Source organism: Alligator sinensis, unplaced genomic scaffold (genome assembly GCF_000455745.1).
Source record: "Alligator sinensis unplaced genomic scaffold, ASM45574v1 scaffold1745_1, whole genome shotgun sequence".
NCBI lineage: Eukaryota > Metazoa > Chordata > Crocodylia > Alligatoridae > Alligator > Alligator sinensis.
In genome coordinates this window covers 157978-180416 of record NW_005843183.1, presented here as the reverse complement: position 1 = coordinate 180416, position 22439 = coordinate 157978, and the positions used below count along the sequence as shown (strand labels likewise).

The 22439-nt window shown below is 62.6% G+C and overlaps 1 protein-coding gene across 1 annotated transcript in view; it reads left to right on the top strand.

Annotated features, from left to right (window-relative positions):
* Positions 1 to 22439, top strand: part of DNAH2 (dynein axonemal heavy chain 2) — a 109339-nt gene that overhangs the window by 72428 nt on the left and 14472 nt on the right. The window contains 32 exon segments of the mRNA XM_014526887.2: positions 219 to 379; positions 789 to 928; positions 1096 to 1228; positions 1460 to 1599; positions 2495 to 2705; positions 2902 to 3018; positions 3749 to 3890; positions 4330 to 4499; positions 4717 to 4833; positions 5465 to 5629; positions 5771 to 5896; positions 6803 to 6951; positions 7400 to 7466; positions 8220 to 8367; positions 8648 to 8790; positions 9155 to 9306; positions 9438 to 9582; positions 10009 to 10208; positions 11847 to 11973; positions 12234 to 12420; positions 12569 to 12717; positions 13523 to 13706; positions 14841 to 15031; positions 15130 to 15321; positions 17275 to 17459; positions 18148 to 18373; positions 18491 to 18642; positions 18905 to 19019; positions 19254 to 19430; positions 19628 to 19702; positions 20358 to 20508; positions 20798 to 21140. Coding sequence (XP_014382373.2) covers positions 219 to 379; positions 789 to 928; positions 1096 to 1228; positions 1460 to 1599; positions 2495 to 2705; positions 2902 to 3018; positions 3749 to 3890; positions 4330 to 4499; positions 4717 to 4833; positions 5465 to 5629; positions 5771 to 5896; positions 6803 to 6951; positions 7400 to 7466; positions 8220 to 8367; positions 8648 to 8790; positions 9155 to 9306; positions 9438 to 9582; positions 10009 to 10208; positions 11847 to 11973; positions 12234 to 12420; positions 12569 to 12717; positions 13523 to 13706; positions 14841 to 15031; positions 15130 to 15321; positions 17275 to 17459; positions 18148 to 18373; positions 18491 to 18642; positions 18905 to 19019; positions 19254 to 19430; positions 19628 to 19702; positions 20358 to 20508; positions 20798 to 20937 — 4877 coding nt within the window. The 3' untranslated portion in view covers positions 20938 to 21140.

The following is a 22439-nucleotide window of genomic DNA, read 5'->3' as shown; positions in this document are numbered from 1 at the left end:
GGCTCCACCCCTGAACTTTCCCTCTGTCCTGGCCCCACCCCAGCCCCAGCCACCTCTTTCCTGGTCCTGGCCCAGTCCTGGTGCTACCCCCTTCCCTGTCCCTCATGAATGCTCTGATGTTCCCAATGGGGAGCCTCACCCCAGTGCTAGCCCAGCCACCTGCCCCTCCCTCCTGGCCCAGGCCCCGCCCCCCAACTGACATAGCCATGCCCCCACAGACCTGAAGCGGCTGTAGGGGCAGGCGGGCATGGAGCTGGTGCCCACCACTTTCCTCTTCACCGACTCGCAGGCGTCTGACGAGGCCTTTCTGGAGGATATCAACAGCCTGCTCAGCACTGGGGAGGTGCCCGCATTGTACCGGCCTGATGAGTGGGAGGAGGTGGGTACCCACTGCTCTGCCCCCCTCAGTATCCCTCCTGTGCCCCTCTGTCCACGCTCTGCTGGCCCAATGAGTGGGATGAGGTGCCCCCCCATACCCCCACCCATGCTTGACCAGCCCAACGAGTTGGACAAAGGTGGGTGCTCACTGTGCCCCCCAGTGCCCTCATGCCCCCCCTGGCCTGTGCTTCACCAGCCTGATGAGTGGAACAGGGTGGGTGTCCACCCTGCCTCAACCCCTACTCCCTCTGCCCTGGCCGTGCCCTCCGCTCCTAACCTTCAGCCTCCTGCCCCCCCTACCCGGCTGGTGCCCCTTACTCCCAACCCACAGCCCCCGCCCTGCTGGTGCCCCTCACTCCTGACCTACAGCCCCCTGCCCCTTTCACTTCCCTGCCTTGCCCCCTCAACAGATCCAGGCACTGCTCTTGAATGCAGCCAAGGCTGAGGGGGTCCCTGAGACACCCGACAGTCTCTTCGCCTTCCTCATTGAGCGGGTGCGCGACAACCTGCATGTGGTCCTGTGCCTCAGCCCTGTGGGCGAGCCCTTCCGGTGAGCGGGCTGCGGAGTGTGGGGCACCCACAGGGCTGTGGGGGGCAGGGGCTGCAGGTCAGGAATGAGGGGCACTGGTGGTTGGAAGTGAGGGGCCCTGGTGGGGCAGGGGACTGTGGGTCAGGAGTGAGGGGCACTGGTGCCCACCTTTGCCTCCGCCCCTGCAGGAACTGGATCCGGCAGTACCCTGCCCTGGTGAGCTGCACTACCATCGACTGGTTCTCGGAGTGGCCGTGCCAGGCGTTGCTTGAGGTAGCCGAGAAATACTTGGAGGGGGTTGACCTGGGGCTGCAGCCAGAGGTGAGTGAGCCGGACCCGGCAGCCCCCCACTGCCCCAACCCAGCTGGTGCCCCTCGCTCCTGACCCGTAGCCCCCTGCCCCACCCCCAGTCCTGCTGGTGCCCCTCCCTCCTGATCCGCAGCCCTCTACCTTCCCCCAGCCCTGCCAGTACCCCTCACTCCCAACCCGCTGCTCCCTGCCCCCTCCCCCCAGCCCTTCCAGTGCTCCAACCCCCGTGCCCGTGCTCTGCAGATGGCCCGGAAGGTGGCCCGGATCTTCACAGCCGTGCATGGCTCCGTGGCCACCTACTCCCAGAAGATGCTGGTGGAGATGCGGCGCTACAACTACGTCACCCCCAGCAGCTACCTGGAGTTGGTCTCGGGCTACAAGAAGTGAGGGGGCTGGGCTTCCCAGGGAGGGGTGGGGCTAGCCACGGGGTGGGCGGGGCCTGGCAGTGGGTGGATTGGCATAGAGGGGAGTGGCCATGGGGTCTGTGGGTCATGAGTGAGGGGCACTGGCAGGGCTCAAGGAGGGCAGGGGGCGGCGGGTGGGGAGTGAGGTGCACCAGCAGGGCTCAGGGCTCACTGTGGTCTTGTGTCCTGTTGGGAGGAGCCCCCCCCATGCATTCTGGGATACAGACCCCCTCCCCCACAGTTATGGGCAGAGGTGGGTCTGGTGCATCGTGGGAGATAGATTGTGTCTGGGATAGGAGGGCAACAGCTCCCGGACTACATTTCTCATGAGCCACTGGGGTGCCCACTCTGGAGCAGTGTCTCCTGGGAGGCCCAGTGCATCATGGAAGATGGGTTCTGGCTTCCCCTCCGCTCCTGTGAGCCTCCCGGCTTTCTGCTCCAGGGCACAGCTGACAGGAAGAGGGATGGGGATGGTTGGGCTGTGAGCGGAGCTTGCCTGGGAGGGCCCTCAACTTCCACAAGGCACCTGGGCACTGGCACTCCAGTGCATCATGGGAGATGCAGCTAAGAAATGACAACTCCCACAAGTTCTCTAGGCTTTCTCTGGATCAGGGCATCATGGAACATGGAGACCTAGCCCATGGCCTATGACTCCCACAATCCTCTGGGGGGTGCTCCAGTGCATCATGGGAGACCACCTCCCCTCCTGGGGCCTGTGGGCTTGCTCTGACCCCTTCCCATAGCCCCCCAGGCTCCCTCTAGAGCAGTGCATCACAGGACACAGGGGGCCAGCCCAGGGCCTATGACCCCCCCAGGGTGCCCCAGTCCATCATGGGAGATATCCTTGTGCCCCCCCCCCCCCCCCCAACCCCAGGCTGCTGGGTGAGAAGCGGCAGGAGCTGGGCCAGCAGGCTGGGCGGCTGCGCATGGGGTTGGCACGGATCGACGAGACACGCACCAAGGTGGAGGCCATGGGAGCAGAGCTGGCACACGCCAAGTGCCGCGTGGCTGAGGTGCAGCGCCAGTGCGAGGAGTACCTGGTGGTCATCGTGCAGCAGAAGCGTGAGGCCGACGAGCAGCAGAAGGTGCTGCCGGGCTGGGGTGGGGGACTGGGCAGTGCCGGCCTGGGTAGTGCCAATATTGGGCAGTCCTGGTAGTGCCAATATTGTGGGTTCTGGGCAGTGCCAGCCTGGGGGATTTAGGCAGTGCCAGCCTGGCAGGCCTGGGCACTACCCACCCCAGAGAAAGTACCAGGCCCCACTGACCCCTCCTTTCCCCCAGACGGTGACAGCCAACAGCGAGAAGATCGCGGCTGAGGAGGTGAAGTGCAAGGCGCTGGCCGACAATGCACAGAAGGACCTAGAGGAGGCGCTGCCGGCACTGGAGGAAGCCATGAAGGTGCCTGCAGGGAGGTGGGGGGAGGGGCTGGGGAGACCAGAGGCCCCGCCCCCACGCCCACCCCTTCTGCTGTGATAGGTCAGCCTCTGGGATGCCTAGGATAGACTGCCTCCTTCCAGCTGTGTCAGGCTCCGCTCCTCAGCTGTCAGGCCTGGCCCCAAGAGGCCACAGGCTCTGCCCCAATAGAAGTCACTGGCTCCGCCCCAGACCTAACAGGCTCACTCCTCCCCTTTTAGAAGTCACAAGCTCCACCTCTTTATCCTGCCACAGATTGCACCTCCAGAACTGATAGGCCCTGCCCCCTCAGCTCTCAGGCCTGACAGGCTCCATCCTTCTAGTGACTGCCTCACCCACCATTACAGGCTCTGCCCCTCCAAACCCCACCCCCTCAGCCAACAAACTCCACCCCTTCACTGACTCCACCTCCTCAACTATCACAGGCTCCACCCCTCCAGAGACTTCCTTCAGCCATTGCAGATTTTACCCCCTGCACAGACTCCTCCCCCTCAGCTATCACAGGCTCCACCTCCACAGACTCCACCCCCTTGGCCCCACCCCTTCCACCAACTCCGCCCCTTTAGCTGTCACAAGCTCCACTCCACAGATTCCACCCCCCTCATCTGTCACAGGTTACCCCCTCCAAACCCCACCCCTTCAGCTATCGCAGGCCCCACCCCCTCCCCAGACTCCACCCCTTTGGCCCCCACAAACTCGGTCCCCTGCCCTGCAGGCACTGGAGTCGCTGAACAAGAAGGACATGACAGAGATCAAGTCATACGGGCGCCCACCGGGGCTGGTGGAGACTGTCATGCAGGCCGTCATGATCCTGCGCGGCAGTGAGCCCAGCTGGGCTGAGGCCAAGCGCCAGCTCAGTGCGTGGGGGTGGAGCCCAGAGGGGGGTGGGGCTGTGGGGTGGGGGTGAGGAGAGGGTGAGGCTGGGGGCGGAGCCCTGGGGAGTGGGGGCGGTGCCTGGAGCAGGGCTGAGGGATGGGGGTGGAGCCTGCTGTGCTGAGGGATGGGGGACAGGGCCTGGAGGGGCTTGCAGGGCTGAGGGATGGGGGGTAGGGCCAGGAGGGGCAAGTCCTGCATATGTGGTTTCAAAGGGGGTTGGGCTGGGGGTTGAGGGCAGAGCTTGTGGCAGGGCCGGGGGGGGGAGGGGTTAGGGGCCAGCCCTGCAATGGAGGGGAGGGCCCTATAGTTTTTGCCCCCTGGCTCGGAGTCGGGTGGATAGAGTTAAGGAAGGGGTGTAGCCTGGGCCCAGGAGGTGCCTTAATCCTTGTGTGCCCAAGTTCCCTTGAACTCTGGCCCCAGGTGAGCCGACCTTCATCAAGCAGCTGATCCACTTTGACAAGGACAACATCTCAGACAAGGTGCTCAAGAAGATCGGGGGCTTTTGTGCCCAGCCCGACTTCCAGCCCGACATCGTGGGCCGCGTCTCGCTGGCCGCCAAGTCCCTCTGCATGTGGGTCCGCGCCATGGAGGTGGGTGGGGCTGGGGGACCCTGGACACCTGGGTTCTCTCTCTGTGCTGAGAGGGGAGTGGGAGAGTTGGGGCTCAGACACTTGGAAATGGAGTGGGTTCAGCTGGGACCTTGGATGCCTGGGTTCTCTCTTTGGGTTGGGAGGGGAGCGGTGCCTGGACACCTGGGTATGGGGCAGGGCAGGCAGGCAGCCAGACCCCCTGTATCTCCCCTGACAGATGTACGGGCGCATTTACCGTGTGGTGGAGCCCAAGCGTGCACGCATGAACGCAGCCACAGCCCAGCTTGCTGAGAAGCAGGCGTCACAGGCTGAAGCCCAGGCCAAGCTGCGCGAGGTTTGTGCATGGGGAGGGCAGGTGTCACTGCTGCTTGCTCATAGGTGGTCTCCCATCTGCATTCTGACCACAGTGGAACCTGCTTAGCACAGTAGGGGACAGGGCCTGCATTACCTGCCTCAGCTCCCCCCCCTCTGGCAGGCAGCTGCACTCCCCAAAGCTTGGTCTTCCATCCAGGTTCTGACACCACAGATTCACCTGCAGCGCCTGCTCTCCCTCCTGGCGGGTGCTGTCACCTGCTGGCAGTCTCCTATCCATGTCCTAACTGCAGCTGGGCCTGCTTAGCACAGTAGGGCACCTGGTGGCCACAAGGGGTCATTGCTGCTCCACAATGGATGGTCTGTCATCATGACGACCCTAGCAGGACCTGCTTGGCTTGCAGTACTTGCCATCAGCCTCCTATCCAACTCCCACCCACAGATACACCTGCTTAGCTTGCAGTTGTGGTTGGGATGCAGATGGGAGACTGCCAAGCAGATGGCAGCTTAGTCTTTCCTACCAGGGGCGGGTGCTGCCATCTGCTTGGCAGTCTCCCATCTGCATCCCAACCACAACCAAGCCTGCTTAGCGCAGCGGGGATAACTACAGGGCCCGGTCCCTGTGCCCTGACTGCAGCCCAGTCCCTGCACAGGTGGCAGAGAGGCTGGAGCGGCTGAAGCAGGAGTATGAGGAGAAGCTGGCACAGAAGGAGGAGCTGCGGGCGCGCTCCGAGGACATGGAGCTCAAGCTGGACCGGGCCGACAAGCTGGTGTCAGGGCTTGCGGGCGAGAAGGCCCGCTGGGAGGAGACCGTGCAGGTGGGCACTACCTCCCTGACACCCTGGGGTGCCAGCATAGCCCCTTGGGCACCTCCTGAGCTCCAGGCCTGCTTTGGCAGGGTGCCTGGGGGTGGGCATTGGGGGATGTCCGTGCCCCCGCACTGACCCCCAGCTGGGCAGGGCCTGGACGAGGACCTGGGCTATGTGGTGGGTGACTGCCTGCTGGCTGCTGCCTTCCTGTCCTACATGGGGCCCTTCCTCTCCAACTACCGCGACGAGATCGTCTCCCAGATCTGGATGAAGCAGGTTAGAGGGTCGGAGGTCACGAGGGCAGGAGTCACATGGTGCTCAAGGAGGGGCATGACATCATGGAGGGAGTGGGGCAGAGGGGTTGAGGTCATGGGGTAATGGGGTGCAGTGTCCTGGGGTTGGGTGGGGGTTATGGAGACTTGGAAACATGGGGTCATAGGGGTCATGGAGTCATGGGCCAGGGTCTTGAGGTCATGGGGGCTGGGGATCATGGGGTCATTGGAGTCATGGACTGGGGGTCATGGGGTTACGGGCAGGGTCCTAGGGGCCATGGGGGTTTTGGGTCATGGAGATGGGGTCATAGGTCACATGGATCACGGGGATGGGATCATTGGGTTGTTGGAGTTGGACTGGGTGTCACAGGGCTTTGGAGTCATGGACTGGGGTCAGGGGTCACTGGCTAGGGGTCATAAGGTCATAGGGGTGGGGTGCAATACATGGGCTGGGGGGGTCACAGTCCTGGTTCCCAGGGACTAAAAGTCAGAGGACCTATGGGGGCACAAGAGCAGGTCTTGGAAGCATGAGGTCACAGGAGCTGTGGGTCATAGGTTGGGGGTCACAGGGGCAAGGGATCAGTGCACCTCACAGGCTCGGGGGGGGACATGGGCTCATATAGGGACACAAAGCCAGGGGTAGGTCACAGGGGTCAGGGGCTAGAGGTCAGAGGAGCAGGGGGCAGGGCTCAAGGGGTCACAAGGGCAGGGGTCACAGGTCAAGGAGGTGCCAGGCCCTGCCCAGATGTGGGGGGAGCCCCCTGCTGGCACACCCTGCCCTGTCTCCCCTGGGCCAGATCCTGCCTGGGGCCCAATCCTGAGACCTGGGGGCGTTCCCTGCCCCCGGGGGTGCTGGTGGGGGTGGGGTGCCCCAGGGGGACTGGGCACCTGCTCACAGGCTGCCTAACAGATCCGGGAGGAGCAGGTGCCCTGCTCGCCACGCTTCTCACTGCCTGGCTTCCTGGCCACCCCACCGACAGTGCGGACCTGGACGCTGCAGGGGCTGCCCTCTGATGCCTTCTCCACCGAGAATGGGCTCATCGTCACCCGTGGCACCCGGTGAGGGGTGGGGCAGAGGCAGCCAGCTCTAGGGTGGGTGCAGCTGGGCATACCAGGGACCTCTTGCTTGCCACTGAGAAGCAACCTGCTCTGAGGTGGAGCGTGGCTGCATATAACAGAGACCTGTAATTCAGCAGAGATGCAGCCAGCTCTGGGGATGGGAGCATCTAGGGGACCTGTTGCTCAGCAAGCTCTCGGGTTGGTCACATCTGGGTATAACAGGGATCCCTCAGCACTGAGATGTAGCCAGTTCTGGGGTGAACTATGGCTGCATATAACAGGGTCCTGTAGCTCAGTAGAAATGCAGCCAGCTCTGGGGTGGGTCATGGCTGGGTAGAATAGAGCCCCTGCCAGGGCTGGCCATGCATGCAGCTCTGGGGAGGGGGCTGTGGGACCCCCAGATGTGGGAGGCTCCATCCCACATGTGACCTCTTGCCCCTGGCGCCAGGTGGCCACTCATGATTGACCCCCAGGGCCAGGCCTCCAAGTGGATCAAGAACATGGAGGCAGACAAGGTACTGGGGCAAGGGTCAGAGGTTATGGGGTCGGGGGGCAAGGATAGGGTGGGGAGGGGGGCACTGGGGCACCCAGAGGTATGGGTTCATGGCAGTATTGGAGGATTAGGGGGTATATGGGATTGGGGCACTGGGTAGGGGGTGGTCAGGAGGGCACTGAGTGGGGGTCAGGGTGGCACTGGGAGTCGGGGTATCGGGTCACAGGGTATGGGGTTGGGGCACTGGGTAGGGGTTGGAGCACTGGGGGATCAGGGTGGCACTGTGGGGGTATGGGGTCAAACAACACTGGGGGGTCAGAGCACTAGGTTGGGGGTCAGGATGACACCATGGGGGTTGGTGTATGGGGTCACAAGGTATGGGATTGGGGTACTGGGGGGTTAGGGTGGCACTGTAAGATCAGGGGGCACTGGATGGGGTCAGAGGGCTCTAGATGGGGGGTCAGGGTAGCACTGGGGATAGGGGTATGGGGTCACAAGGTATGGGGCTGGGGAATTGTGGGGAGGTCAGGGTGGCACTGTAGGGGTATGAGGTCATAGGGTATGGGCTCGGGGCCCTGGGTGGGGGTTAGAGGGCACTGGGTGGGGGTCAAGGGGCATTGGGGGGTGAGGGTATATGGAGTCAGGGGCCACTGGGCAGGGCATGGAAGTCAATCCACTCTCCTATGCCCCCCACACCCAGCTGGGGCCCTGAGCTGCCCAGAGCCCCGCCCCCTGGCAGCAGGCCCCGCCCCAAGCCCCTCCACTCTACCCCCAGGGCCTGCGTATCCTGGATCTGCAGGGCGACTACCTGGGGGCGCTGGCGGGGGCTGTGCAACAGGGGGTGCCAGTGCTGATCCATGACCTGCAGGAGCAGCTCGACCCTGCGCTCACACCCCTGCTGGGCCGTGCTGTCACCAGAGTGGGTGCGTGCCCGGATGCCCGGGTCCCCTCCTGGGGCCAGACGCCTGGGTTCCCTTCCAGGGCACCCAGACACCTGGGGGCCTGCACACCTGGGTTCCCTCTTGGGATCAGGATGCCCAGATGCCTGGGGTCCCTCCCAGGGGCCCAGACACATGGATTCCCTCCAGGCTGCCTGGAAGCCTGGGTTCCCTCCTGGGATCGGGGCACCCAGACACCTGGGTTCCCTCACCTCTGTGGGGGGCTTGGACGCCTGGGTCTGCCGGCTGACGTGGCCTTTGGCAGGTGGCCGGCTGCTGCTGCGCCTGGGGGACCGGGAGGTGGAGTACAGCCCTGCCTTCCGCCTCTACCTCACCACCAAGCTGTCCAACCCACAAACAGGAGGGGATGGGGCCGGCCTGGGAGGGGCGGAGCTAACTTGAGTAGGGGTGCAGCTAACACAGGGGGCAGAGCTAATATGGGCAGGGGGTGAAGCTAATATGGGGTGGGGGACTAACAGGGGTAGGCTGGAGCTGACCCAGACACTGGGTAGGGCCTCATACAGGAAGGGCTAATACAGGTGGGGCTAATTTGGGGACGGGGTTAACCTGAGGGGGGTGGGTCTAACACTGGCAAGGGGAAGGCGGCATGGCTAACATGGGGAGGGGGCAGGGCTTCCTCAGTGATGGGGCTGTCTTGTGGAGGGGTCAGGGCTAATAGAGAAAGAAGGTCAATATAGGGAGGGGTGGGGCAAGAGGGCTACTAAAGGGAGGGGTGGAGCTAATCCAAGCTGTTGGTAGGGCTAATGGGGAGGGACGGGGCCTCCCACAGGGCCTGGAAGCACAGTTGCTGGGAATTGTGGTACGCAAGGAGCGCCCAGAGCTGGAGGAGCAGAAGGACACGTTGGTGCTCAACATCGCGGCCGGCAAGAGGCGGCTGCAGGAGCTGGAGGATGAGATCCTCAGGTGGGGATGTGTCCACCTCTGGAGTGGGCCCTGGCTGGGTGTAACAGGGACCCCCTGGACCATAGGGAGATGCAGCCAGCTCTTGGGTGGGCCCTGATCCCCCGCTCACATCCTCCCTTCGCCCCCCACAGGCTGCTGAACGAGGCAACAGGGTCACTGCTGGACGACTTGCAGCTGGTGACGACCCTGCAGAGCTCCAAGGTGACGGCCAGTGAGGTCAGTGACCAACTGGCCACCAGCGAGGCCACAGAGGCCAAGATCGATGCTGCTCGCGAGGTGAGGGGGTGGGGCTGAGCCTGGCTGCACCCTTGAGAATGAGGGGAGGGGCTGAGCCTGGGTCCACCCTTGAGAATGAGGGGAGGGGCTGGGCTGGGGCCTGATGGGGAGGGGCTATTTATGGATGACTCCACCCTCTGGGACAATGAGGAGAGGGGCTGGCTCCACCCTGAACTTGAAGGTAAGTCTGGGCTTCATCCCCTAAGATGAGGGGGTAGTGGTGGCTCCCCTTTGTTAGAGTCTGAGAGGAGGGGCTGGGCCTGGCTCTACCCCCAGGAGCCCCAGAGGGAAGAGCTATGCCTGGTCCTGCCTGAGGGGGAGGGGAGGAGCTGGCAATGGCCCCATGCCCAGTGTCCTAGGGGTAGGGGCCAGGTCTGGCTTCACCCCCTGGGACCATGGGGGCCTGACATGTGTGTGCCCCCCCAGGCGTACCGGCCATGCGCCCAGCGGGCAGCCGTGCTCTTCTTTGTGCTGATGGACATGGGGCGCATTGACCCCATGTACCAGTTCTCGCTGGATGCCTATGTGGAGCTCTTCACCCTCAGCATTGCCCGCAGCCCCCGCGGTGCCCGCCTGGACGAGCGCATCCGCTGTCTCAATGACCACCACACCTACGCCGTCTACAGGTGCCCTCTGTAGCCCCCTCTACCTCTCCTACACTGTCTGCAGGTCCTGCCGCCGCTTGTACCACCCTGTGGCCCCTTGCACCTCCCCTGTACCTTCTGCACATCCTGTTGCCACCTTTACCCCCCATCGTCCCTGCACCTCTCCTAAACTGTCTGCAGGTCCCACCACTACCTGTACCATCCCGTGGCCCACCGCACCTCCCCTACACCTTCTGCACATCCCGCCACCCCTACACTTGTCTGCAGGCCCTGAAACCACCTGTACCCCTCCACAGCCCCCCACACCTTCCTTACACTGTCTGCAGGTCCTGCTGCTGCCTATACCCCCTACAACTGTCCGTGCTACATCTATGCCACCTGCAGGAAGCCCAGAGCTGCTGCCTGTACAGCCTGAACCCTCTACAGCCCCCTGCACTGCCACACCACGCCTATGCTGTCTATGTGTACTGTGTATCTATGTGTCTGTGTACTGTGGTATCACTGCCTGTGCCCCCCAAGGTTCCACTAAACCACATCTACACCATCTGGAAGCACCACAATACCACTGCCTGTACCCCTATGTGGCCCCATTCACCCCACCTGTGCTGTCTACAGGTACTGTGGAATTGTCACCTATACCCCTTACAGCCCTCCGTACAATCTAACCCCACGCCAAGTGCTGCCACCTGTACTCCCTACATCCCCACATCCCCATGCCACATCTATACTGTGTATAGGTGACATCATCTGTACCCCCTGCACTCCCACAACACATTTATACTGTGTACAAGTGCTGCTGCCTGTATCCCCTACATTCCCACACCTCACCTACACTCTGTTCAGGTGCCACCTGTACCACCTACACCCCAATACCACACATGTACAGGTGCCACAGTACTCCTGGCTGTGCCCCCTACCCCCACAACAAACCTATGCTGTCCACATGTACCGCTGCTTATAAGCCCTACAGTTTTTGCACCCCTGTACACACCACTCCATACCTGCATAGTGTGCATTCTATGCACGCAGACTGCACCTACACCAGCTATATAGGTAGGTACTGCTACCTTTATCACATACACCCCCCTACCATGCACAAGTACCACCATGCGGCTGCTGCCCTCCATACAGTGCACACCTACACCATATGCAGCTACAGCCTGAGGAGTGACGCCCTCCACACACACCCCTCCCATCTTTCTTCCGTACAGTGCCCAGTGTCTGCTACCTCTGATACACAGACACCCATCCCTCACAACACCCTGCTGGCTGGGGGTACCTGCAAGCTGGTGCCAGCCACCCCCTTTACCTCTAGTGACCCCACAATGAGCCTTTGACCTTTGCTGCTGCCTGGTGACTTCTGGTAATCCCAGTGACCCCTTGCCCTTTGGTGAACCTGCTGATTCCTGACTCTTACTGTGCTTTGGTGACTCCTGATCCCTCCCAGCGACCCCTAGCCCTTTGTTCCCTAAGTGACCTCCGACCCCCGATAACCCTCCAGGGATGCCTAAATCTAGGTGCCCCCACTAATCCCTGATCCTTAGTGCTCCTTGGTGACTCCTGTCTCAGTGACACCCCAGCAACCCCTGAATCTTAATGCCCTCCTGGTGACTATTACTACCCTGAGTGACCTTTGCCCCCTGTGACCTATGCCCCCAGGTACGCCTGCCGCGGGCTCTTTGAGTGCCACAAGCTGCTCTTTAGCTTCCACATGTGTGCCAAGATCCTGGAGGTGGCTGGGAGCCTCCACACGGATGAGTACAGCTTCTTCTTGCGCGGGGGCGTGGTGAGCGGGGCTGTGGGTCAGGAGTGAGGAGCACGTGGGGGTCAGGAGCCTGCAGTTTGGGAGTGAGGCACACTGGCAGGGCTGAGGGAGGGGCAGGGGCTGCAGGTTGGGAGTGAGGGGCACCGGCAGGGCCCAGGGGGGGCAGAGGGCTTTGGGTTGGGAGTGAAGGGCACCGGCAAGGCCCGGGGGGGGCGGCAGAGGGCTTTGGGTCGGAAGTGAGGGGCCCAGGGCAGCCATGACGGGTGCGGACATGGGCACAGGTGCTAGACCGTGAGGGGCAGATGGACAACCCGTGCCCATCCTGGCTGCCCGATGCCTACTGGGACAATGTGACAGAGCTGGACAAGTTGCCGAGCTTCCATGGCATCATGAACTCCTTCGAGCAGCACCCACGTGACTGGCATCTCTGGTACAGCAGTGCCCGGCCTGAGCGGGCCCTGTTGCCAGGTGCGCCTAGATGCCTGGGTTCCTTTGTGGGGAGGGGGAGAGGGGAAGCTTGCATGCCTGGGTTCCCCCAGTCCCGGGAAGGCCAAGCGGGCCCACATCCCTGGGTCCTGCAGGGGCAGGACCATGGCTGACCCCGCCCCCTGTGCAGGGGAGTGGGAGAACGCGTGCGGGCAGCTGCAGCGGATGTTGGTGGTGCGGGCGCTGCGCCCTGACCGCATGGGGCTCTGCGTCAGTGCCTTCGTCGTCTCCCATCTGGGCTCTGCCTTTGTCGAGCCACCTGTGCTCTCCATGAAGGCCGTGAGTGGGGTGGGGCTTGCGGGGCTTCTTGGGGTGGGGGTGGGGCATGTGGGGTCTGGGCCGGGGCCTGCCACGATGGAGGTGGGGCTTACAGCACCTAGAGGTGTGGCCTGCCAGAATAGGGTGGGACTGGCAGGCATGTTGAGGGCAGGTTTTATAAAACCTGGCGGTGTGGTCTACCAGGTAGGTTGGGTCTGGCGGGTATGTGTGGGGGGGTGGGCTTACAGGGCATAGGGATGTGGCCCACCAGGACGGGGTGGGGCTGGCAGGCATGTGGGAGGCAGGGATTTCAGGGCTGACAGGTGTGGCCTATCAGGATGCGGGGGGAGGACTGGCAACTGTCTGAGGTGGAACTTCGCAATGTGGGGGGAAGTTTACAGGGCCTGGGGGTGTGACCTGCCAGGATGCGGTGGTGCTGGCAGGCATGTATGGGGTGGGGCTTATAAAACTTGAGAGTGTGGCCTACCAGGATGGCATGGGGCTGGCAGCCATGTGAGGTGGGGCTTCTCAGTGTAGGGGGAAGTTTACAGGGCCTGGGGGTGTGACCTGCCAGGATGGGTGGGGCTAGCAGCCATGTGGGGCAGGGCCTCCCAGCATGGGGGCAGGGCTCACAAGGCCTGGGGGTGTGGCCTATCAGGATGGGGTGTAGCTGGCAGGCACAGAGGGGGGTGGGACTTAGGGTCTAGGGATGTGGCCTAACTGGGTGGGGCTGGGGGTGGAGCTGGCATCCATGGGTGGGACTTACCAGGCCCGGGGGCATGGCCCAGCAGCGAGTGCTGCAGCCCTGCCCCCGGCCCACCCTCAGGTGTTGGAAGACTCGTTGCCACGGACGCCACTGGTGTTTGTGCTGTCGCCCGGCGTGGACCCGGCGCCAGGGCTGCTACAGCTGGCGGAGCAGGCGGGCATGGCCCTGCGCCTGCACGCCCTCTCACTGGGCCAGGGCCAGGCCCCCATCGCCACCCGCATGATCCAGGAGGGCATGCGCCACGGTGAGGCTCACACACGCACATGTGCTGGTGACACACGTGTATGGGCATGCGCAGATGCACCCAGCACTCTTATGCATACATACACACCAATATGTGTGCATACGTGTATACCTATGTATATACATGTACACGTATATACACACATACAGACATATGCACATGTATAATGTATTTACACACTTCCAGGCACGCAGCTGTAGAGACCTAGCTCGGCATGTAAATACAACGCCCTTACGTACACGCAGTTGCACCCACATGGTTCTTACCCCTGGGCACACCATTGGGCATACACAGCCATAGTGACCTAGTTGGGCACACACCCTCCACACCCCCACCCCACCCCCGTACACAGTTGCACACACGTGGTCAATATCCCTGGGCATGTACAACCACACATTTCCGATACTCTTGAACACGTGTACAGCCCTAACCAGTTAGCTGTACATATGCACACACAACACTGCCACCCCCTCAAAGTACACACAACCTCTGTGTGCGCACATACACACACACACACAACACCCCCCGGGCGCGCACAGCCACACATGCAACAGCCCTGGCTCCATGCTGAGCCACACATACAAAGACCCAGCCGATGTCTTGGCATACGTGGCTGCGCATAGCTACACACATGATACCCTGGGCGCACACAGCCACACACGCAAGGGGCCTAGTTACACACAGCCACACTGAGACAGGGCTGGGGGCATGGGTGGAGGGAGCAGTGCCTGGGTGGCCCAGGCAGGTGAGGGTTGTTAGAAGCCTGGCTAACTATGGGCATGGGTTACTGGGGACCCAGAGGTGTGGGTTGCTAGAGGCAACCTGGGTTACCATGGGCATGGGTTGCTGCTGACCTAGGTGTGCAGGTTGCTAAGGGTTTGTGGGAGTGAGTTGCCAGGAGAAACAGGCATGGGTTGCTAGAAGCCTGGCTATGGGCATGGGCTGCTGGGGACCCAGGGGTGTGAGTTGCCAGGAGGCTGTGGGGGGCAGGTTGCCAGGGGAAATGGGCATGGGTTGCTAGGGGCAACCTGGCTTACCATGGGCACAGGTTGCTAGGACACTGTGGGTCTGGAAAGGGTCCCCTGGGACCTGGAGGTCCACAGGACCCATGTGGACCATCTGGGCATCCTGCAGGGAGCTGGGTGTTCCTCGCCAACTGCCACCTGTCACTATCGTGGATGCCACAGCTGGCAAAGCTGGTGGAGCAGCTGGCAGCCGAGGACCCGCACCCTGACTTCCGCCTGTGGCTCAGCTCCAGCCCCCATCCTGGCTTCCCCGTTTCTGTGCTGCAGGCTGCCATCAAGGTCACCACTGAGCCACCCACGGTGAGCTGGTGCGGGGGTGGGAAGGGCGGGCACCGCTTGGAGAGGGGAGGGGGACAGTGCCCGCGCTGACCCGATACCCCCTGTTGTTTGCCCCACAGGGCCTGAAGGCCAACATGACGCGCCTGTACCAGCTAGTGACGGAGCCGCAGTTTGGGCGCTGCAGCCGCCCGGCACGCTACAAGAAGCTGCTCTTCGCCCTCTGCTTCTTCCACAGCCTCCTGCTGGAGCGGCGCCAGTTCCTGCAGCTGGGCTGGAATGTCATCTATGGCTTCAATGACTCCGACTTCGAGGTAGGCGTAGCGGGCACATGCTAAGTGCCACACGGTGTGCACATGGGAGGCGCTACAGGCCTGGGGACAGGCTATGTGCTATAGAGCAGGCACATGGGAGGTGCTACGGACCTGGCACGTGCAATATGTCAGGGTCATGTGAGGTGTTACATGCTTGGAACATGCTGCATGCTATGTGGAAGGCATGTGTGAGCTGTTACATGTCTGGGAACATGCTACATGCTAGACAACAGGCACATATGAAGTGTTACATGCCTGGTACATGCTATATGTCAGGCACATTGGAGATGCTACGGGCCTGGGGATATACTACACATATGGCAGGCACATGTGAGATGACTAGACATTAGGAAGAACTTCTTCACAGTTCGAGTGGCCAAGGTCTGGAACAGGCTCCCAAGGGAGGTGGTGCTCTCCCCTACCCTGGGGGTCTTCAAGAGGAGGTTAGATAAGTATCTAGCTGGGGTCATCTAGACCCAGCACTCTCTCCTGCCTATGCAGGGGTTTGGACTCGATGATCTATTGAGGTCCCTTCCGACCCTAACATCTATGAATCTATGATTCGGGCCTGGGAACATGCTATGCTATATGGCAGGCACATGTTAGATGATATGTGTCTGGGAACATGCTACATGCTATACATTAGGCACATGTGAGGTGTTCCATGCCTGGTACATGCTACATGTCAGACGCATGTGAAATGCCACATGCCTGGGGACATGATACATGCTAGACAGGCACATGAGAAATGCTTTGCATTTGGGGGACACGTTACATGCCACACTACACGCTTGGGGACATGTTGTGTGCCAGATATATGCTATGTATCTAGGGACATGCCACATGCTAGGCACACACCTTATGCCATGTTGCAGGCTACACACCAGGAACGTTACATGCTGTACGACTGGGGATACATGCCTGACACCACATCCTTCACACCTGGGGATGCGGTACATGTTTAGGGATACAATACGTACTACATACCAGGTGCACATCACACACTACATGCCTGGGCACACATTATACACGATACACCTTAGCACATGTCCCACACAAGGCATGTGTTACATACCAGGTGTGTTACACACAAAATGTCTTGGCACAGGTTACACTGTACATGCGTGCATACAGGCTATACGTGCAGGCACACAATCCATGTGTGGGCACACGCTGCATAGCAGGCAGATGGCACACACCAGGGCACATGCTGCACACGAGGCAAATGCCACACGTGCACACCTCAGATGCACTTCACATGCAATGTGCTGGGTATATGCTATGTTACACAACAGAGCCTGGGCACAACAGGCCTGGGCACATGCACAACAGGCCTGGGCACACGCAATAGCCACCCCCACGGTGCAGGATCCTAATGCTCTTGGCTCTGGGGCCCTAACCCGGGGGGTGGGTCTCAACCAGTGCTCTGTCCTCAGGTGCTCCCAGCCTACGCAGCCCAAGACAACATTCCCTGCCTTAGTTTCCCCCTCTCTGCCTCAGTTTCTCTCTTGTCCTTGTTTCCTCTCCCACCTCAGTGCTGTCCTGCCTTATTGCTTTTCCATCCCACCTCGGTTTCCCTTGCTCTGCCTCAGTTCCCCTCACCTCAGTTTCCTGCCTCAGTTTCCCCTCCCTGCCTCAGTTTCCCCTTCTCTTAGTTTCCCTTCCTCTGCCTTAGTTTCCCCATCTCAGTTTCTCCTCCTTTGTTTCAGTTTCCCCCCTTGTCCCTGTTTCCCCCCCATCTTAGTTCCCTTCTGCCTCATTGCTTTCCCTTCCTCTGCCTCAGTTTCCCTCTTCTCTCTTAGTTTCCTCCCAGTCTCAGTCCCCCCCACCCCCTGCCTCAGTTTCCCCCCTTATTCCTCCACCTGAGATCAGGGTCCCCAGGTTGGGGTGGGGGCAGAGGAATCCCCGCAGGGGGCAGGTCCTGCTATGACCCTCCCCCCCCTCCCCTGCCAGGTGTCAGAGAACCTGCTGAGCCTCTACCTAGATGAGTATGAGGAGACGCCATGGGAGGCACTGCGCTACCTCATCGCGGGTGTCAACTATGGTGGTCACGTGACAGACAACTGGGACCGGCGCCTCCTGCTAGCCTACAGCAGTGACTGCTTCTGCGAGCAGGCCTTAGCCACGCCCTTCTACAAGTAATGGGCTGGGACTTCTCAGGGGGCACTGGGCTTCCTGGGGAGGCGGGGCTGCTCTTCCTCCCCCACCCCACCTCACCTCAATTGACTATGTGCAGTTCTCCAGGTGTGCTCCCCCATCCTTTGGGTGACAGGGTGCTCTTAGGAGAGGGGGCAGGGCTATCTGGGGTGGGTGGGGCTTAGTTCCTGCCATGTGCCTACACCCGTTCTAGGTTCTAGTGGGGAGATAATATGAAACGGGCGAGATGGATCTGACTGCTTCTGCCCAGGGGATGGGGCTACACAGGGGTGGGGCCTGCCCAAGCCACGCCCCCTACGGATCCAAGGGGGCAGAGCCAGCTGAGCCCCAATGGCTGTACACTGCTTTCATCTTGGCCATGCCCCACTGTGGATCCAGGGGGCGGGACCTGCAGAGCCTCCACCAACTGTGGTGTTCTCATTAGGCATGCCCCTATGGATCCAGGGGGAGGGTAATCCAGGGGGCGGGGCCTGCTAGTCCACCACCTGTGGCGCTCTGATTGGCCACAACTCATGGATCCAGGGGCCTTCTGGGCCTCCACCACTCTCATCATGGCCACAGCCCCTAAGGTGAGGTCCATTGAGCCTGGCCCTACCTCCAGCAGCCCAGGGGGGGCATGGCTAAGATGGGGAGGGGGTGGGGCCAGCTGACGCTGCACCCCCGCGGCAGGCTGTCAGCGCTGGACACCTACTACATCCCGAAGGACGGGGACCTGGCATCATACCGGGAACACATCAGCATGCTGCCGGCCCGCGACCCGCCGGGCGCCTTCGGGCAGCACACCAATGCTGCTGCTGCCGCTGCCGTCAGCACTGCCCGCGCCCTGCTTGACACCCTGCTGGTCTTGCAGCCCCAACGCCCACCCAGCCCTGCCGCCCAGAGCCGTGAGGACAAGGTGCGATCTACCTGGGGACGTCAAGTTGGGGTCTGGCAGGGTCAGCCTTGCCTGGCCCAAGCCGGGGGTTGGGAGGCAGGTGGTGGGGTCGTGACCCCCTTGGCTGCCCCCCCACAGGTGCTGGAGCTGGCGGGTGACGTGCTGGCACGGGTACCCACTGAGTTGGACCTTGTGGGTGCCCACCAGGTGCTAGCCGACGACCCCTCGCCCCTCACTGTGGTACTGCTGCAGGAGATGCAGCGCTACAATGCCCTGCTGCGCGTTGTCAGGTCTGGCCTGGGACACCTGGGTTCTCTCCTCACTCAGGAGCAGGGTGGGAGCTCGGATGCCTGGGTTCTGTGCCCGCTGTGGGGGGGTAAGGGATGCTGGGAGCACCCAGACACTTGGGTCCTCTCCCTGAGTGAGCTGGACCCCCCATCCTGATTTCCTGTCCTGCTTGGGACGGGTGTGAGGGGGAGGCTGGTGGGTGTTGGATGCTGGTGGGCAGGCATTCCTAGAGCCCCTCCCTCTCTGACCCCACCCCTGCCCCAGGTCCTCATTGGTGGAACTAGAGAAGGGCATCCAGGGCCTGGTGGTGATGTCGACCACACTGGAGGAGATCTTCAACTGCATCCATGACGCCCGCGTGCCCCCCCTCTGGGAGCGGGTGAGATATCCACCCCCGGCCCAGGCACCTGGGTTCTCTCCAATCCTGGGTGGGCAGGGAGGTCTAGGTGTTAGAGCTGGGGCCGGGCAGCTGCAAAGCCTGGACACCTGGGTTCTTTCCCTGCTCCGGCCAGGATTGTGGGCTGCACTAGAGCTCCCAGCAGGTATGATTGGGGTAGGGGGAGGCAGAGGTCCCACATACCTATTTCCCCTCCTCTTCCCACCCTGTCCCCAGGCCTACCCATCACTGAAGCCGCTGGGGTCCTGGACGCGGGACCTGGGGCAGCGAGTGGAGCAGTTGGCCCGTTGGGCTGAGACCGCCCACCCCCCAGTGCTCTTCTGGCTTGGTGGCTTCACCTTCCCCACTGGCTTTCTGACTGCTGTGCTGCAGGGCGCTGCCCGCCAGAGCAAGGTGCGCTGACGCCTGGGTCCCGCTGGGTGGAGGGAGCCAAAGCAGGCCCGGACACCTGGGCTCTGGATATCTATGGGGGCTGGGTGTAGAACCAGGGCGGGCCCGGATGCCCCAGGGGCAGGCAGGGGGCCACAGGCAGCAAAGTGGGCACCACCCAGACACCTGGGTCCTGTGGCATGCCCTGCTGCCACCCTCAGGTGGCTGTGGACTCACTGTCCTGGGAGTTCATCGTCTCCACCGTGGATGACAGCAACTTGGTCTACCCGCCCAAGGTGGGTGCTGGCCCCACCCCTGACTCCCCTCTAGCTCCACCTATCCCTGAGTCACCACCCCTGATTGTACCCGTCCCAGCCCTGCTCCTGACTCTGCCCTGGCCCTCTCCAGCCCTGCCCCTGTCCCTGAAGCCCCAGCCCTGCCCCGATTCCAGGCCTTCCTGTCCCTGCAGCCATGCCCCCACCCCAGCCCCCTCCAGCCGCGCCCCTGGTTCCATGGCCTCCAGCTCTATTCCTGAAACCCTGACTCCAGCCCCACCCCTATCTCTGGAGGCCCGCCTCCTAGCCCCCTCCAACCCTGCCCCAGCCCTAAAGCCCCGCCTCTAACTGCCCCAGTTTTTTACAGCCCTGCCCCATGTCCTTGAAGCCCCTGCCCTGCCTCCTGGTTCCACTGGCCCTGCCCCTGATTCCAGCCCCACTCCAACTCTGCCCCCTTATCTCCAGGCCTGCCTCTATCCCTGGAGACCCATCTCCTAGTCCCCTACAGCCTTACCCTTTGTCCCTGGAGCCCCGCCCCTGATTCTGTCTCTGACCCCTGCTTCCATGTAGCCCTGCCCCTATCCCTGGAGGTCCACCCCCTAGTCCCCTCCAACCCTGCCCCTATTCCTCCAGCCCTGCTCCCTGGCCATGCCCCTGATGCCAGCCTGTCTCACAGGAGGGTGTGTGGGTTCGAGGGCTGTTCCTGGAGGGTGCGGGCTGGGACCGGCGCAACTCGTGCCTGGCGGAGGCAGCACCCATGCAGCTGGTCTGCGCCCTGCCCAGTGTGCACTTCCGGCCAGTCGAGAGCCGGAAGAAGGCAGGCAGAGGTGAACAGGGCGGGGCACAAGGAGGTGGAGCCTGGGCGGGGTCTAGCAGGGAACACATGGGGGCATACCCTGGGGATGGGGTCTAGCGTGGGGAGGGCAGAGGCAGGGCGGAGTAAGGGCAGGTGAGGGCACATCAGGGGGCGGGGTCTAGCATGGGGGCGGAGTCGGGGCAGGTGAGAGGCATATGGGGGTGAAGGTGGGACCCTGCATGGCCCGGCGTGGGGGCGGGGTAAGGTCCAGTTGGGGCAGGGTCACCTGGGGGCGGGACCTGACCCCGCCCCCCCCCCAGGCTTCTACTCGTGCCCGCTGTACGTGTGCCCGCGCCGCGCCGCCGGGTTTGTGCTGACGCTGGATCTGCGCGCGGGTGCGGCGGCCCCCGAAACCTGGGCCAAGCGCGGCGCCGCGGCCCTGCTCAGCCTCGACGTGTAGCGCCGCCCCCAATAAACCGCTGACCGTGCCCTCGCCGCCTCCTGCCTCAGTTTCCCCGCCCCCAGGGAGGGATCTGGGGGGCGGGGTCCGGCGGGATCCGGTGCGGCGCAGGCAGCAGCGGCCCCCAACCTGCCCATGGGGCCCGGGTGCAGGCCCGGGCCCGGGCCCGGGCCCGCGGGGCGCGAACCCACAACCGGACACAGGTAGGGGAGGAAGGGGAAAGAGGGGCGGTCTTGGTGTCGCAGTTCGCCGCCGAGTTTGGCCCCGCCCCCAAAAGCTAAGCTCCGCCCACGTGTGGAGCCCTGTCCCCTCGGCACCACAGGGCGCCCCGGCCCCCGGGTCTAGGCTCCGACCCACAACACGTGGAACCACTCGCACCTCGGTGCCTAGGCCCCGCCCACCAGTTAGCACCCAGCCCCCTTGGCCTCGCCCCGACCCCGCCTGGAGCCCCGCCCTTCCACGCCTAGACCCCGCAAGCATAGGTTTTCCGCCGGGCTCCGAAGTTGCCCTATATGGCTCCGCGGTAGCGTAGCCAATCAGTGCTCCGGCCGTGCCACAATATTAACATACTACGCTGGGACTGGCTGCTACGGGTTGGGGGTGGTGGAGAAGCGGAGAGACAGCCGCGCATCTGGAAGGAGGAGCCCGCTCCCTCTACCTGGGCCTAAGCCCCGCCCCCATAGCTGGAGCCACAGCAGGGCCCCACGGCCGCCTCGTCCCCACCCCTGGCGCCCCTCACTCCCGACCCGCAGCCCCCGGCCCGCTTTTGGAGGCTAGGCCACGCCTAGTGGGCGGGGCGTGGGCCAGGATTTTTCTTGGGAAGGCTCAATGAGCTTCGCCGGCGCTGGTGTCGTCACGGCGCTGGCAGCCAATGGCGGGATTCGGCCGGGCCCTGTTGCTGGGAGCTGCACGTGCAGGTTGGCACGTCTGGAGGATGCGCAAGTGGGGGGGGGGGGGTCGTGCCCTGACATGGCTGCACACACGTGACCATGGCCCAGCGACACGTGTGCACCTGGGCCCTCCCCCTAGGCTGGGCCCAGGGTTTATGCAGGCACCATCACACCAAGGCATGCATGCACATGGGCCAACCAACTAGGTTACAACAGGCCAAACCTGCCACACTTACACATGCCCTGCCCTCCCCTGCATCTGCGGTGAGTACACCTGGACCGTTGCATACGCAGTGTCGCACACTCTTCTACTTAGGAGGGTCCTGGACACACGTGTTGGGTGTGTGTTTGGCACATGGGATGCACGTGCATGTGTGACGGGCTTGCCTGACACAGGCCGTGCCAGTACATGCTCCAGCTGTGCTGGAGTGTATGCTGCACACGGCATCGCAGGAAAGACCGGGCTGGCGCACACTAGTGCATGTGCCTGCACTGAGTTGCAGCATGGACGGGTGCACGCACACGCATGGCGACACAGGTTTCTGGGCCATGCCAGGGGCAGTAATGCTGTGCTCACCCCCCAACAGCGACTGCCACCGCCCCTCCCCCCCG